Raw genomic sequence first — 16974 nt, forward strand, 5'->3', positions numbered from 1 at the left:
AGTCCACATCAAAAAAATCTTAAAAAAAAAAAAAAGAAGAGGAAAAAGCATGTTTAGAATGAAAGTAAAGGCTATTAAGTGGTTCAGGGTGCAGGAGCAGTTTAAGAGGAATGGTGCTGTTATTTATTTTTTTAATTTACTTGATAGAAGTATAGTTGATTTACAATGTTGTGTTAATTTCTGCTGTACAGCACAGTGATTCAGTTATACATATATGCATTCTTTTTCGTATTCTTTTCCATTATGATTTATCACAGGATACTGAATATATGGGTGCTGTTATTTAGATTTGATTTTGATCAGCATGCCGAGACAGACACCTACTACCCCTTTCAGTGTACTTTTTTTTTTTTTAATTTATTTTTGGCTGCGTTGGGTCTTCATTGCTGCACACAGGCTTTCTCTAGTTGCAGTGAGCAGGGGCTACTCTTTGTTGTGGTGCACGGGCTTCTCATTGCGGTGGCCTCTCCTGTCGCGGAGCACGGCCTCTAGGCGCATGGGCTTCAGTAGTTGTGGCTCGCGGGCTCTAGAGCGCAGGCTCAGTAGTTGTGGCGCACGGGCTTAGTTGCTCCGCAGCATGTGGGATCTTCCCAGAACGGGGCTCGAACCCGTGTCCCCGCATTGGCAGGCGGATTCCCAACCATGGCGCCACCAGGGAAGTCCTTAGTTTACTTTTAAAGCCATGTAATGTCACAGCCTAAGATTTAGTGTTCCCAAAAAGGAAAATATGTCCAATAGCACAGCACTTCCAAATTGTTGGGCATGCCTTGGACTGAATTCTCGTATATTATATTACCAACCTGTTCCATTCTGCTTCAGTAAGGATCAGCCCTGGTCTTAACATTTTTTTAAGTATTTGAGAGATTTAGCTGAAACTGCTGCCTTTAAGGGAAATCTTACATAATTTATTTCTACTTCAGCCTCAGGAATTGTCAAAACAAGAAAATACATACTTTCACATTTGATTATTAGCCCTATATTTGTTTACGTATTTATTTATTTATCAATCTATTTCAATAAGAGACTCTTAAAAGACACAGGTTTGGATGATCTAAAGGATTTCTCTGTTTTTGGAGTAGATTTTGCTGTCTCCTCTTGATAATTAATTTGCCTTCTCAAAAATAACCATAATTTCTTTGTGAACAAGGTAATGTTTTTCTGAATTTGTATTGCAGTTTACAGCTAACCTGTTGCTTTTTTTCCCTGAGTCTCTCAAAATAATACTGAAAAGAATCAATCCATTTTAAACTATTTAATCCATTTTAAACTAAACTAAACTAAACTTATCAAGCATATACCCACGATGATAAGTGATAACTAAATCATAGGAAGAAAAACTGTGGTTTCTGCTTGGGTTGTTGGTCTTCTCTTTCTTACTGCATATACCTAGATCAGTCTTCCACTTCCTGTAAATTAGAGTTCAAGCTTTACATCTTTTAAGCAAAGAGGAATGAATATATACTTTTTATTTTTACACCCAAACAGTTGCCCCTGATGACCCCAGCAGAAAAATAGATGGCGATACCATTATTTTTTCGAACGTTCAAGAAAGATCAAGTGCGGTGTATCAGTGTAATGCCTCTAACGAATATGGATATTTACTGGCAAACGCATTTGTAAATGTCCTAGGTAAGCTCTCCCTTTATTAAAGACATGGCAAATTAAATTAATGACCACTGTTGTTTTTCATTCATTCAGCAGAAATATATTAAGCAGCTACTAGGCACTGGCACAGAACTTGGAGCTGTAAGGGATATACAAAGATGGATAAGATACACACCTTGCCCTAAGGGAAATTACAGTCTGGCCTTAACGTTCTTTTATAACCTGGTTTTTACAATGGCAAATTCCTCATTGTAGGGATAATCAAAGTGGCTGCTCTGTTCATAGACAGTTGCATTGTGTCCAACCCCTCAAAAGGAAAAGAGCATAGGTCTGCTCTTCCTAACTGAATGTGATTGCTTGTTCCATCCTTAGAAACTGACAAGTTGAATGACAATTTCATGATTCTGATTTTTGAAAGTAAGTCATTAATCATAATGTTTGGCCGTGACCTAAGTCACGATGTACATTTATTTAGTAATTCATAACAATATGTTTAGGAAACAGTGACATAAACATATTCTGAAAGAGTTGGGTTTGTGTGAACATTGTATTTCTCATATGGGACAAAACTACTAAAATACCAAATTTGTTAAGAATTTATGTGAGAATTGTTTTCATGATGCCGGGGAATTATCTTTCACCTCTGTAAGTGGAGTAGGTTCCCTTTCAAACAAAATTAGGGTCAGGAAGCCAACCAATATGTGGTATTTTTTCCTTCGTACTTGAAATGAAGGTCAGTAAATCACAGGAAGAGCTGAGCCATTAAGATGTTGATGGAGGGACAGGAAGCAGTTTTGATTCTGGTGCTGTTTTGAGTCATCAGCGTTCTGCTTTTTTTCTGGCGGCTTGGATGTTCGCCACCACTCCCCCCCAACCCACCTCCGTTATTACCCCGAGGTTCTGATGGGCCAGTCATCCAACAAAAATGTATTTGGCCATTATTTTTTGTGCCAGACACTGTGCTGGTTTATGGGGAGAAAATAAAAAGTCCCATTCCCTGCCTGCAAGGAGCTCACAGTGTAGTTGGAGTGATAGATAAAGAAATCAGTTATTAAAATACTGTGCCTGATTAACATGCAGGATGTGAGGCAGAGGGAGGAAACGTATTTTTCCACTTTGAGTGACCGGCAGCGTTATACTTGCCTGAGAACATAAGGGGAGAGATACATTGGCTGTGCCTTAACATAAATTCTAATGGCCTGAAAAAAATATAATAAAATACAGGTGGGCCTAAGTCTTTATTTTATTTTAATATTTACTTTACCTTTCCAAAACGTTTTTAGCTGAGCCACCACGAATCCTTACGTCTGCAGACACGCTCTATCAAGTCATTGCAAACAGGCCTGCTTTACTAGACTGTGCCTTCTTTGGGTCTCCTCTACCTACCATTGAGTGGTAAGTAGTGGCCATATCTGTTTGTCATATTTACATTTGCCAAAGCCTTCAAATTTCTCAATACGTGGGGTTTTAGTCAGAGAACAGACAGGAAAAAGGCAGTGCAGAAGCCATCATCCTATTAATTATTAAATGTGTTCACAAATATTTATTAACGACTCACTCTGTGGTAAATACTGTCACATGGATGATCTCTTTGGCAGCACGCTTTGTCCATCCCAGAGGTATATGTAAATGTTTTTGAAAAAAATTAAAGTGGCTGTATGTTGCAGTGCTACGGACATCACCCGGGACGTCATGAATGGTGGCTAGAGGGACGGGTTGGGGGACACTCCTTGCTAATAAAATATCATTTGGGGCGGGCGCGGGGTCCATAAGCTTAAAAAGCAGAATTTGCTATTACCAGTGTTCCTCTCCCACTGAGTGTCCTGGCTTGGATCCAGCCAAGCGCCCCTGTATCCTTTCACTCCCTCTTCCGACCATCCCTTTTCACGTACCACTCGTGGTACGAGTCCTGCCACCCTCCCAGCTTGCTTTAGCATGAGCTGAAAGAGGCAAGGCCAGGGGAGGCAGCAGCTCAGAAAGAATGAGTGAAAGAAAATTGGAACATTCATTTATGGATTGTCTATCAGGTGCCAGACACTATGTGGGGCTCCACTTCCTGGTGTGAGATCAAAGCCAGGAGTAGGATGAAAGCCCAAACACGGATGCTTGTGCAGAAAATTTCCTAGCAAAGGAGATGGATTAACGCTTAGTTTCACACGGCTTTTCATCCATCCTCACTTCTCCCTTCTGACACTAACCTGGAAGCTCAACGTGAACATACTTTACATGCATACTTTCTTCTCCTTCCCTGAATATTTTCCCATTTATACTCTCAAAAGTACAACCCTTGTAACCTTGAAGTCAGAATCTCTTTAGAATTGTAACGTGTAGATGGAGTTAAAGACATCACAGTAGGGGGGAAAGGTCAAAAAGAGCAGTCTTCATTGTGTCTATTTTATTACTTATTAGAGATAAAATAGGTTAATGATGTGTTTATTAAGTTATGAATCTCTCATAATGAAAATTACAAATTGTTTTGTCTTGTCCTCCTAATTCTTCAAGCACCATTTATCGCTGAATTCTCCAGTTTGACATCTGTCTTTGCATTAACCCCCCTGATTTACAAGCATGCAATATGCTTGTGCAGCTTCCAGACGTCTCTGATCTTGATACTGTAGTGCAGATCATGTGGTGTGTTGGACCTTGAACAGGGCATTTCATGTCTGACTTCAAATTATAACATTTTTATTCCTGTTTGTGATCATTTTCATAATGAAGGTTTAAAGGCGCTAAAGGGAGTGCCCTTCGTGAAGATATCTATGTTTTACATGAAAATGGAACTTTGGAAATTCCTGTGGCCCAGAAGGACAGTACGGGAACTTATACATGTGTTGCAAGGAATAAGTTAGGAATGGCGAAGAATGACATTCACTTAGAGATCAAAGGTGAGGCAGAGGTGACAAACATTTTTTCAGTATTATGAGACTTTGAGCAAATTCTCCAGCTTTTTAAAAAAAAAATTTACTTTATTGAAGTATAGTTGATTTACACTGTTGGGTTAATTTCTGCTGTACAGCAAAGTGATTCAGTTATACATATATGCATTCTTTTTCATATTCTTTTCCATTATGGTTTATCACAGGACATAGAATATACTTCCCTGTGCTGTACAGTAGGACCTTGTTGTTTATCCATTGTATATGTAATAGTTTGCGTCTGCTAACCCCAAACTCCCAATCCTTCCCTCCCCCACCCTCCTTCCCCCTTGGCAACCACAAGTCTGTTCTCTATGTCTTGATTCAGTTAAATTCTCCAGTTTTGGCAATGGATAATGGTAACTTTCCATTTCAGATCCAACGAGGATCATTAAACAGCCTGAATATGCAGTTGTGCAAAGAGGGAGCACGGTGTCCTTTGAATGCATAGTGAAACACGATCGCACTTTAATCCCCACCGTCACGTGGCTAAAGGACCACAGGGAGCTACCCAGTGACGGAAGGTATTTGAAGACAATTTCTTTCCTTTCTCTTCCTTCTCTCTTTAAGCTGCTCCTGAACTAAAGGTTTATTGTACAGTAACTTAATGGTTATGTTTTTAAAGTTTCTGAAGTCTGCTCTCTCTCCAAAGTAGATATACATTTTCTCTTCATGCTATAGAATATTTGGACCTAAAAAGGTATCAAGTTATAGAAATAAGACCCTGAGAATGTCTGTCTTTGTGTTGGTCTCCTGTGTAATTCAGGATGTGAAAAACCTTTCAGGTCTTGAACAACATCCATTGTTTTCTAACTTGTACGGTGCACTCTCAACAGATGTTTTCATTCTCACTTTACAAATAAGCAGAAATACGATCTCTTTCATCATCAGAGTGAGCCTGAATCTTCGTCAGTATTTTACAGGACACTAGTTTTTATTTGGATGGGGAGTTTTCATTTTACCTAAAGCGAGTAGAATGAGGAGAAGAAAAAAACACAGGTAAAGAATTTGAAAGAGCCTGAGCACATTGCATTCCTTTAGCTTGGTATGAAAGAAAGGTCATGCCCATTTTCCAGTTGAGGCTCTCGATTTGACAAAGTACACAGAGTCAAAGATGAGAATTTTTGCTGATGCAGAGGGGCACAGGCATCACCCCGACAGGAAGGAGTGTTGTCTGCTGGTTTCTGTGGCTTCTTTCAATTGTGCCCAAATGGTGCCCTGTTGCTTGTAAATTTCCCTTAAAAGAACTCTGTGGGAATTTGGGATTAACGATACACACTACTATATATAAAATAAACAACAAGGGCCTACTGTATAGCACAGGGAACTATATTCAATAGCCAGTAATAACCTATAACGGAAAAGAATCTGAAAAAGAGTATTATGTATATATATATAACTGAATCACTTTGCTGTATACCTGAAACATTGTAAATCAACTATAGTTCGATTAAAAAATAATAAATAATAATTAATATCAGATTATTTTAAAATGCACACTTTGTTAGAAATTGAACCAGATGAGTGGTAGCAGCAGAAGCCTAGGAAAGCCCTCTGTTCAGGGTAACTGGAGCTGCCCCCAGCTCAGCTCTAGATGCCCCTGGTCTTAAGGAAGCTCCTATAAATCCAGAGGCGTGGTTGAAAGCCATCAGACTAAATGACTTGACATCATTTCTAACCCAAGCTTCTCACTCATTCAAAACGTTTTCCAACTTTACTCATTATCAAAGTGGCATGTATCGTATAGGATTTTAGCTCTAATGTGCTGCAAATCTTTATCATCTTTCCCTTTTACCGAGTTCACAGTTGCTTTCTTGCCAGTAAAACCGTCATTGGGTGTGGTGGGATGTCCACTCCAGCCGCTTTGAGCGTGTGATAATTACAGGTTCACTATTGACAAGGACCATTTGGTGGTCGCTGATGTCAATGATGACGATGGTGGGACCTACACGTGTGTGGCCAACACAACTCTGGACAACGTTTCGGCCAGTGCTGTGCTCAGCGTTGTCGGTAAGAGCTAGAACACATACAGCACAACTGGCTGCCCTGTTTTAGGTTGAAAGGACAAATTGTCAGTAGTAACTGTTTGCTTGTTACAGTTTTAGCATTTTATAGGTGAGTTAAATACCCACATCTCTCTTCTTTGAAAGATGCCTTTGAGGCAGTAATTTCAGTATAAATGTACTCTGTAGCAACACTGCAATAAAACGGTGGTTAAGCACATTAGTGATATTTTTATGAGAAAACTGGTGGGGAAATGATCTACCTTTATTTAAAATCGAAGGGGTTTTCCCCCTATGTTGTTACTGCATGTTTATCAGTGCTGTGTCTCACAGCTAAGCATAAGGCTCAGTTTTATAATCTTAATCACGCTCAGTCTTTGTCTTCTTGTGCTATCTTATATCTGTCCACTACTAATTTTGATTAAACTCCTTTATATTACTGTCCTTTCTAGCTCCCACTCCAACTCCAGCTCCCATTTACGGTAAACTAATATGAGTTCTTTTCTCTGTTTTCTTTCAAACAATTTCACGTGTACAGAAGAAGTCCATTACTTTCTTTTCTCTATCATGTCATTGTGTTTCTTTAATGAAAAGGGCTCTGTCAGGTGTTCTGCCGTGTTGTCCATTTACTGCTATAAATCATCTCTTCATTATAATTCTGGAACTTTTCACTGAATATATTGCCACTCGCTTCCAAGTATTTCATGTGTTATTGCAAAGTCATTTCATTTGCTAAAAGTCCCTCTTTGACAGCATTTCCTTGTAAAGTAGCATAGTGCTTTTTCAAAAGCTATCATCCATATTTTACAGACTGAAAAAGCAATTTCAAATATCATTTCACAACTTAGGTTTTCATTTCAATCTACTAAAAGTTGTTCTGGAGCTTCCCTGGTGGCGCAGTGGTTGAGAGTCCGCCTGCCGATGCAGGGGACACGGGTTCGTGCCCCGGTCCGGGAAGATCCCACATGCCGCGGAGTGGCTGGGCCCGTGAGCCGTGGCCGCTGAGCCTGCGTGTCCGGAGCCTGTGCTCCACAACGGGAGAGGCCACAACAGTGAGAGGCCCGCGTACCACAAAAAAAAAAGAAAAAAAAAAAAAGTTGTTCCGGAAAGCTAAATGTTGTTTGGGGATTCCATTTTCAAGAAATTTACATAGGAAAACAATGGATGAATGGATGCTTAGTACAACATTTGACCTTTCTATCAAAGAAAACCACCAACTCACTGTGTTCACAGAAGATAAATCACTAAAGAAAGATGAAAAGGAGAACACTTTCACGTCGCATGATTTTTCTGAGTCGGGAAGTTAAATCAGTTTTTTTCCCGAAATCTTTTTAATTAAAGAACCTTCATGTTTATTCAACATATAAATACAAAAATTAATTTTGTGGTGAAAACTCAGCTGGATGTTAAATAGTATTATGAATTATGCTGTACAAGTCCTGTCCTTTGTAGACATTTACTGCTTCTTTACTGGTAGGAAAGAAGTGCTCATATTTTTCTATGGCCTCTGGTTCCCCCAAGAGCCAGAGTTACTGCCAAGAGCAAGGTCAGGAAAAGACCCAGGGGGAACATTAACTCTCTAGATCTCAGAAGCTCCATTAGAAGAGGCAGACATGCACCTCAGACACCTTCGTCCCACCAGGCATCGGTACCCTGGTGTCCTCTGAGGATAAACACACCTCCCTGTGTGCCTGACTGACTTGTACTGAGCATCCACATAAGGTTGCATGCCGAGGGCTACCTGCATAGCATCAATTTTAGAATTCCCTTAAAAATATAAATATTCTTCAGGAGCCCCCAAATCTGTAATGTAGCATGTTTCAGAAAGAACACTTGCATCTTCTTTTAATAGTATGTACATCTGCCTGTATTTGTTTTTCAGCATTTCCTATTCTGTTTCCCATTTATTAGAAATTCAGCTTCCGTATTATTTTTTCTGTTTGTGCTCCTCTGTTTATGAGAAGACATGCACTGAGAGTGCTGGAGAACCATACATGTCCTCCCCTGGCTTTGGTGACAAGGGATTTAGTTTCATTTCAAAGAGAAGCAAGCAGAGCTCATTGAGGGGTTCTCTTGGGTGTGCGTGTGTGTTCCCAGCAGCCTCAGCTGTTTTCATTTCCTTTCAGTTGCATGCTCACTGGCCATTACGTGTGCTGTGTCTTTAAAAGTCCCCTCCAAGAATAGTATCATGAGTAAAGGAGAACGTCCTAAGGTCGGGTGGTTAACTATGATGTGTGTGTTTGGTCTACAGATGTCCCAAATCCTCCCTTTGACTTAGAATTGACGGATCAACTAGACAGGAGTGTTCAGCTGTCATGGACCCCAGGCGATGACAACAATAGCCCTATTACAAGTATGTGGTGTCATTTGCTTTTTCACTGATAAACTTAATGATTATTTTCAAAGCACTGTATCCCATGTAATTGAAATTCCTTGCAAAAGATATTTGATGGCATTCTCTGCTTCATTGCTAATAGAGTCAAAACAGTTATTTATGTTCTGTTATTCAGAGCTAGAGTTATTCCTGGTTACAACTTATGGTTTGGGACACTAATTAATTGCTGAAGATGTTAATTAAGCAAATACACTATCATTTTGTGTTTAAGATCCATAAGAATCACCTTCAGTTTCTACCACAGTAGGAAGATGTATTGCAAGTTATTCATTTTGCCCATTAATATAGGAGAAAACAATAGAAGGACCAGTCTAGCTATTAGGAAATTGAGACTTGGTGAGTAAAGTGCCTTTTCAAACGCACAGTTGTTAACAGAACTGGGGGTAGACATCAGGTCTCTTTCTTTCCATCAGCCCTGGCTACAAAGTGGCACAGTCATCAATGTCACCTCCTCACCCTGATGACATCAGCTTAGAGAATAAAATCAGGTGAGGGACCATGCTATAAGGGTACTGGAAGAGCTTAGTAAAATTAGACTGTAGATAAGCTTATAAGTTTTAAAACCAAAAAGATACTTAAGAGAGTAGACACAAGTCTGTAATATATTACTACCTTCAGGTATATACTGCAGGAAGACTAAATTTCTTTCCAGTGATGACCTAAGTTACTGCTGAAGTGATGTGTGTGTTGATTTGTTGCACCTGCTGGTAAAGCAGACTAGATCCAATGAAATTAAACCAAAGCGTCCTCTCTATCTTGTGTTCTTTGGTGGTGTTCCTTTCTCAGTGGAGTTTTTGGTCCTTGATCAGAACATGCATTCATTCATGCTGAATCTTCCAGTTAATTCAGTACATTAGCCAGATTTAGCTGGTGAGAATGCTTGGAGACTCTAATCTTTACCCATGTTAAAATGATACCATTAGATTTCAAGGCATTTCTACTCTGTCGTTTGTTCATTCATTCAACAGACATTTATTGAGTACCTATTATGTACCAGGCATTCTTCTAAAACAAAACAGTCAAAAATCTCTGCCCATTTGAAGTTTATATTTTAATTGAGGACACAAATAAGATAAAATTAATACATGTTATGTTATTGTGTATAATGTCATTATATATATGTATATATGTGTGTGTGTGTGTGTGTGTGTATATATACATATATATACACACACACACACACACACGCACACACACACACACTACTCAGATCTCCTTTTAAGAGAGAACGCACTACAAGGAATGTCAACAACAGGCTCCATCTGCTGCCCCCTCCCTGGGGATCAGCTGCAGCATTCCCATGAGGCCCCTCTCTTCCTGAGCTAGTCCAGGGACTGAGCACAGCGAGGGTCCTAGATTCAGCCATGCCTCCTGCAGAACTTCACTCTGGGGCTCCTTGCTGACCTGGCTGAATCTATCTGTATTGGAGTCTGAGGCTTTTTCCACACACACCTCCTTTGCCTCTCCTTTCTCAGACGTCAGACCTGCGTTACGGTCTGAAGATCTTCCCTGCCGTCTCCTGCTTTCTCTCTCTTTTATCTTCCATGGACTCGTTCCCAAATAAATCTCCTACACATTTAGTTCTATGTCTGCATCTGCTTCTAAGAGGAGTCAAACACACATATATCTATACGCATGGTTATGTGTGTGTCCATGTTCAGGCCATGCAAAGAACAAAGCAGGAGAAGGATAGTAGAGTATGAGGGTTGGGTATAATTACAAACAGGGTGGTCAGGAAAGGCCACCTTAAGAAGGTAACATTTGTATGCAAAACAGTATGGAGGTTCCTTAAAAAACTGAAAATAGAGTTACCAGATGATCCAGCAATCCCACCCCTGGGCACATATCCAGGAAAAATGAAAGCTCTAATTCAAAAAGATACATGCATCCCAAAGTTCATAGTGGCACTGTTTACAATAGCCGAGACACAGAGGCAGCCTAAGTGTCCATCAACACATGAACGGATAAAGAAGATGTGGTACATATATACAGTGGAATACTACTCAGCCATAAAAAAGAATGCAATCATGCCATTTGCAGCAACCTGGATGGACCTAGAAAGTATCATACTAAGTGAAGTAAGATGGAGAAAGACCAAATATTATATGATATCCCTTATATGTGGAATCTAATAAATAGTGCAAATGAACTAATTTATAAAGTAAAAATAGACCTATAGACATAGAAAACAAACTTATGGTTACCAAAGGGGAAGCGGGGGAGGAATAAATTAGGAATTTGGGATTAACAGATGTGCACTACCAAACAAGGATTTACTGTATAGCACAGGGAGCTATATTCAATATATTGTAATAAACTCTAAAGGAAAAGAATGGGGAAAAAGAATATAGTTATGCACATTTATTTATGTATAACCAAATCACTTTGCTATACGCCTGAAACTAACACAGTACTGTGAATCAACTATACTCCAATTTAAAAAAATAATAAATTTTTAAAAAGAACGTAACATTTGAGTATGTCAATAAAGACATGAGGAGGGAGGTAGTGAACACACTATGCAGTTAACTGAAGGAGGACCTTTCCAGGGAGAGCAAGAAAAACAGCAAAGCCCCTGAGACAGGAGCATGTCTCTCGGAAGCCCCTGTGGCTGGCTGGAGTGAAATGAACAAGAAGAAGTGAAGTAGGAGAGAAGGTCAAAGAGGCAAAGAGTTGGTGGGCGGAGTGGGATGTGCACTGTGCAGGGCCTTGTGGGCCCTTGTAGGGGTTGGGAAGGAATTGGAGGGATTTAAGTAGAGCAGTGGTCCCCAGTCTTTTTGGCACTAGGGACTAGCTTCGTGGAGGCCGGTTTTTCCACGGAGGGGGAGGGGGGGATGGTTCAGGCAGTAATGTGAGCCATGGTTCAGACAGTAATGCAAGCGATGGTTCAGGTGGTAATGTCAGCAATGGGGAGCGGCAGATGAAGCTTCACTCGCTCGCCTAACAAGCCTAACAAGCCACGGACCAGTATCGGTCCACAGCCCGGGGGTTGGGGACCCCTGAAGTAGAGGAATGGATCACACTGGCTATTCTATTGAAAATGGTCTAGAGAGGAACAAGAGGGAGAGTGGGGAGACCCGGCAGGACTACAGTTCTCAAACCATGTGTTGAAATACCATACAGAACGTCAGCAAACCTCAGAGGTGCCTCCGGATATTAAGTTTTTGATTTCTAAATTTTGGTTTTTATTTTTTTTATTTAATTTTATTTTGGGGCTGAGTTGGGTCTTCATTGCTGCGCACGGGCTTTCTTTAGTTGTGGTGAGCAGGGGCTACTCTTCCTTGTGGTGCGCAGGCTTCTCATTGCGGTGGCTTCTCTTGTTGTGGAGCACGGGCTCTAGGCGTGCAGGCTTCAGTAATTGTGGCTCATGGGCTCTAGAGCGCAGGGGCTCTAGGGCGCAGGCTCAGTAGTTGTGGCACACGGGCTTAGTTGCTCCACAGCATGTGGGATCTTCCTGGACCAGGGCTCGAACCCGTGTCCCCCCTGCATTGGCAGGCGGATTCTTAACCGCTGAGCCACCAGGGAAGCCCCAAAATTTTGGTTTTTGAAAAACACAGTGACATCTCTCAGACACCCCATGAAATACTAGCTGGAGGCAGTTCACAGTTTCAATATTGATAGTGCTACATCACACTGTGACAGCGTCATATCTCTGCAAAGCCTTTGTGGTGATAAAAAGCAAGTACCATGTGAAAATAAGTGTGAAACAGGAAATGAGGAAGGTGGTGTCAAATCTGTTTACAAGGTTGGACAAGTTATGCGGTGCCCAGTAGATTTTAAGACATAAACACTTATTAGATTATATAGACCTAACTCCTTAATACACAGAAATGTTAGGTATTTCTTCTGACCTAAGGAAGCCATGAAAAAAATTACTGAGACACTAAGCACACCATGAACTAAGAAAGTTTGGGAACTTGTGAGCTAGGAGGTTATGCAATAATTCTCACAAGAGATCTTGGTGACCTGGAATAGGCTTATAGGGATGGAGGAGCTGAGAAATGGTAAGCTGAGATTTTGAATATATTTTAAAGGTACAGCCAACAGGTCTATTGAGAGTAAGAGAAGGAGAGAGCCAAGAAGGCCTTCAAGGTTTTGACCTGAGTTGTTACTACCAGTTGGGGTGAAGAGCAAGATGAGTCTTGGTCACATCCAATTTGAGATGCTGTACTAGACAAACAAGTGGAATTCTTGAGTAGGCAATTAAGTATCCAAGTCTGCAGTTCCAGGGGGAGATAGGGGCTGAAGATATAAATGTGAAGGTCATCAGTTTATGAAACTGGAGATCACCAACAAATTAACATAGGTTAGAAGGAGAACTCTAAGTGCTGAGCTTCCGAGCAATGCAACACATATTCCTAGTTCATCTTTGTACCTTTAATTCATATCATGGTACATGGCATGTAGTAGGCAATTAATGAATATCTAAGTACCTATTTTTTGCAGTTTTTTATTGAAGTATAGTTGATTTACAATGTTGTATTAGTTTCAGGTTTACAGCAAAGTGATTCAGTTATACATGTATTTTCTTGACATTCTTCTTCTTTATAGGATATTACAAAATATTGAGCATAGTTCCTTCTGCTATACAGTAGGTCCTTGTTGGTTATCTCTTTTATATATGGTAGTGTGTATATGTTAATCCCAAGGTCCTCATTTATCCCTCCCCCTACCTTTCTCCTCTGGTAACCGCAAGTTTGTTTGCTGTGTCTGTGGGTCTATTTCTGTTTTGTATATAAGTTCATTTGTATCATTTTCTTTTAGATTCCACATACATGCAATATCGTATGATATTTGTCTTTCTCTGCCTGGCTTACTTCTCTTAATATGATCATCTCTAGTCCATCCATGTTGCTGCAGGTGGCATTATTTCATTCTTTTTATGGCTGAGTAATATTCCATTGTATGTATGTGCAACATCTTCTTTATCCATTCATCTGTCGATGGACATTTAGGTTGCTTCCGTATCTTGGCTTATTGTACATAGTGCTGCAATGAACATTGGGGTGCATATATCGTTTCAAATAGATACTTATGTTTTGCAAGGGTAAAACATGTACATACCACAAAATTTTAATAGAGACAAGAGGGTAGGTATGCACTGGAGAGTAAGTCTTCCTCCCACCCCTGATTCTCAATTCCTCCGGTGACACCAGTGTTAACAGTGTGTATCCTCCAAGAGGTAACACATGTGCTTTCAAGCGTATGTGTATGTGTATATGTTATAGTAAATCTTTTTATTTTTATACAACTGTAGTATCCAGCACACACTGGATTATGTTCTAAACCCTACTTGGTTTCACTTAACAATATATTTTAGAAATCATTCTGTTTCAGTACATGTGGAGCAGCCCTATTCATTTTTTACAGCTGCAGAATATTCCATTGTGTAGATGCATCATAATTTATTTAATCAGTGTCCTATTGATGAACATTTAGGTTCATCAGTGTCCTATTGATGAACAATTGTTTGCAATTAGGTTGTTTCAGCTGCAAACAATGCTGCCATGTGGACTCTTTTTCATGTACCTTCGAACATATGCGTGAGCACATTTATTCAAAATTAATTGCTGGAAGCACAATTTCTGAGTCAAAGGGTCTCTGAGTTAAATATTGTTAGATGTTCTAAATTGTCCTCTATAGAAGTTGTACCAATTTACACTTCCCACAGAGTATGAGAATGCTTGTTTCCCTGTGTCATAGTTCGCAAAGTGTGTTAAACATTTGATTGTTGCCAGTCTGTTTGGTGGGAAAAGGTATCTCTCTGTATTTCACGTAACATCTCCTGTTAGGAAAAAATCAATCATCTTTTCGTATGTTTAAACTTTCCTAGGAATATGTGGGTCACTTCTAAACAACTTTAAGGAGCTAAACTCAGCATGCTAGAGAAAGCATACTCTTACTGGATTTGCTTCAGTGTTGAGGACACTAGGCTTCTGAAATCAAAATATTCTAGTGAATTTTTCTTGAAAGTGAGATAATTCATGTTCAGCTGCTCTTGTTAGATTGTCCTGTTTGTTATCCTCGCAACCTACCATTGGCTGACTGAATTCATGTCTTGGATTTGTTGTATGTGTGTGGTGTGGCCAGAATTCATCATTGAATATGAAGATGCAATGCATGAGCCGGGGCTGTGGCATCACCAAACTGAAGTCCCTGGAGCTCAGACCACAGCCCAGCTGAAGTTGTCGCCCTATGTCAACTATTCCTTCCGAGTGATGGCAGTAAACAGCCTGGGGAGCAGCTTGCCCAGCGAGGCATCTGAGCAGTATTTGACTAAAGCTGCAGGTAAAGCACGACTTCTGTGATATGAAATAAAATAGAAGGGTTTTCCACTGTTTGCAAGAGACCAAAGTTTACGAGTATGTATGTGACTGTTTAACTTCTAGAACCAGATAAAAATCCCACGGCTGTGGAAGGGCTGGGATCAGAGCCGGATAATTTGGTGATTACGTGGAAGGTGAGCTATGTCTGAAATATTCAACTATATTTTAGAGTGGAAAGAAAAGTTGTTTTTAAATAATACCTGTATTAAAATCCCCTTTCACACATTTTTGGAATATATACATATATCATATATTTAAAAGCTTGATCCTTGGAGCCAAAATGAATGGTACAAATCCCAGCTTTGCCACTTAATAACTGTGTGACTTTAAGGCATTTCTTTAACATCTCTACTGTGTATCTGTGTGATGGGAATAACAGTGAACCAACCTCATAAGATTAAAGGAGTTAATACACTTACAACGCACTTAGAACGGTGCCTGTCACATAGAATGTGCTCAATAAATTCTAGCTTGTGTTGTCACCACCGTAGAGAACCATCTAGAAGACAGGTGCCAGTAGTCAACGTGTACTTTTTTCTTTTTGGCCTGTCTCTATTTTCTGGACTTGGCAAATTAATATATATGTACTTGTATGATTTTAAAACTTATTTTAGATAGATCCATACATCCATACTTAGTTACATACATGTTTGTATATACTTAGATACATACATGCCTGTAGAAACAGGATAGAATGACAAGCCAATCTCTTTTTCTTTTTAAAGAAAGTAGTAGTTCACAATTTCAGTCTCCAAGTAAAATGGACAGTGAGGTGCTGTCACACACCCAGGAACACATAAAGGAAACTGTGTACGAGGAAAGTTTTATGTCACCTACCCATGACTGTAGAGCCAGAGTCTGAGAGGCCTAGGTGGTTTTTACTACTTGGAGATAGAAATTAACCACCTTTGAAATGTTGATCCCAAACAAGCTGTGGATCTCATCACAGGTGAAAGAAAAAGGACAAAAGTTCCCTGGAGAAAATTGTTCATAGCTTGTACTTTAGTGGCGCAGTGCTCACCGTCTTTAAGTCTGGGAATTGAATTTGCCGTTCCAGTAAGAGATGGCACCGCTGATCTGTTTTATAAGCTCTGATGGTCTGGCTTTTCTTGTAGCCCTTGAATGGTTTCGAATCTAATGGGCCAGGCCTTCAGTACAAAGTTAGCTGGCGCCAGAAGGATGGTGATGATGAATGGACGTCTATGGTTGTGGCAGATGTATCCAAATACATTGTCTCGGGCACCCCGACCTTTGTCCCATACCTGATCAAAGTTCAGGCCCTGAATGACGCAGGCTTTGCTCCAGAGCCAGCTGTGGTCCTGGGACATTCTGGAGAAGACCGTAAGTGCCTGATGCTATTTCATGTCTATTTTCCCCCAGCAAAACAGACTTACCAAAGTGCAAGTCAAGGCCATGTCCAGAGGTGCTGAGATTGGGAGGGAGGATGGGAGGCAGCCATGATTTCGCTCAACATTTCTGCATCTAAACAGCCTGCCACATAGAAAATAGGTTCAGCGTGTTAAAAGTTATTACTTTTTAAAAAGATATGCTGTTCTCACAAAGTCAAATGAACAGAGCTCAAAAAAAAAACAAACCCATCTATTCTCCATCATTGATAATACATAGAATCAGGCTGTGGCATGTTTCAAGCCAAAATTAGGAGACGGTGACATTTTTTGCATGAAATTCAAAATGACATTGATCCTTCTACCCCCCCTTTCTCATCTTTC

General features: G+C 40.1%; 1 protein-coding gene across 4 annotated transcripts in view; it reads left to right on the forward strand.

Annotated features, from left to right (window-relative positions):
- The window catches only part of NRCAM (neuronal cell adhesion molecule), a 99443-nt gene that overhangs the window by 41935 nt on the left and 40534 nt on the right, over positions 1 to 16974 (forward strand). For 3 of the 4 annotated variants that reach the window (XM_007455342.1, XM_007455345.1, XM_007455343.1), the window contains 10 exons: positions 1486 to 1629; positions 2889 to 3000; positions 4324 to 4490; positions 4897 to 5044; positions 6406 to 6530; positions 6976 to 7005; positions 8775 to 8876; positions 15009 to 15206; positions 15308 to 15378; positions 16360 to 16585. In XM_007455342.1, coding sequence (XP_007455404.1) covers positions 1486 to 1629; positions 2889 to 3000; positions 4324 to 4490; positions 4897 to 5044; positions 6406 to 6530; positions 6976 to 7005; positions 8775 to 8876; positions 15009 to 15206; positions 15308 to 15378; positions 16360 to 16585 — 1323 coding nt within the window. The remainder of the gene's footprint in view (positions 1 to 1485; positions 1630 to 2888; positions 3001 to 4323; positions 4491 to 4896; positions 5045 to 6405; positions 6531 to 6975; positions 7006 to 8774; positions 8877 to 15008; positions 15207 to 15307; positions 15379 to 16359; positions 16586 to 16974) is intronic. The other variant, XM_007455344.1, reaches the window with a different exon arrangement.

This window comes from Lipotes vexillifer, unplaced genomic scaffold (genome assembly GCF_000442215.2).
Source record: "Lipotes vexillifer unplaced genomic scaffold, Lipotes_vexillifer_v1.1 scaffold234, whole genome shotgun sequence".
Lineage (NCBI taxonomy): Eukaryota > Metazoa > Chordata > Mammalia > Artiodactyla > Lipotidae > Lipotes > Lipotes vexillifer.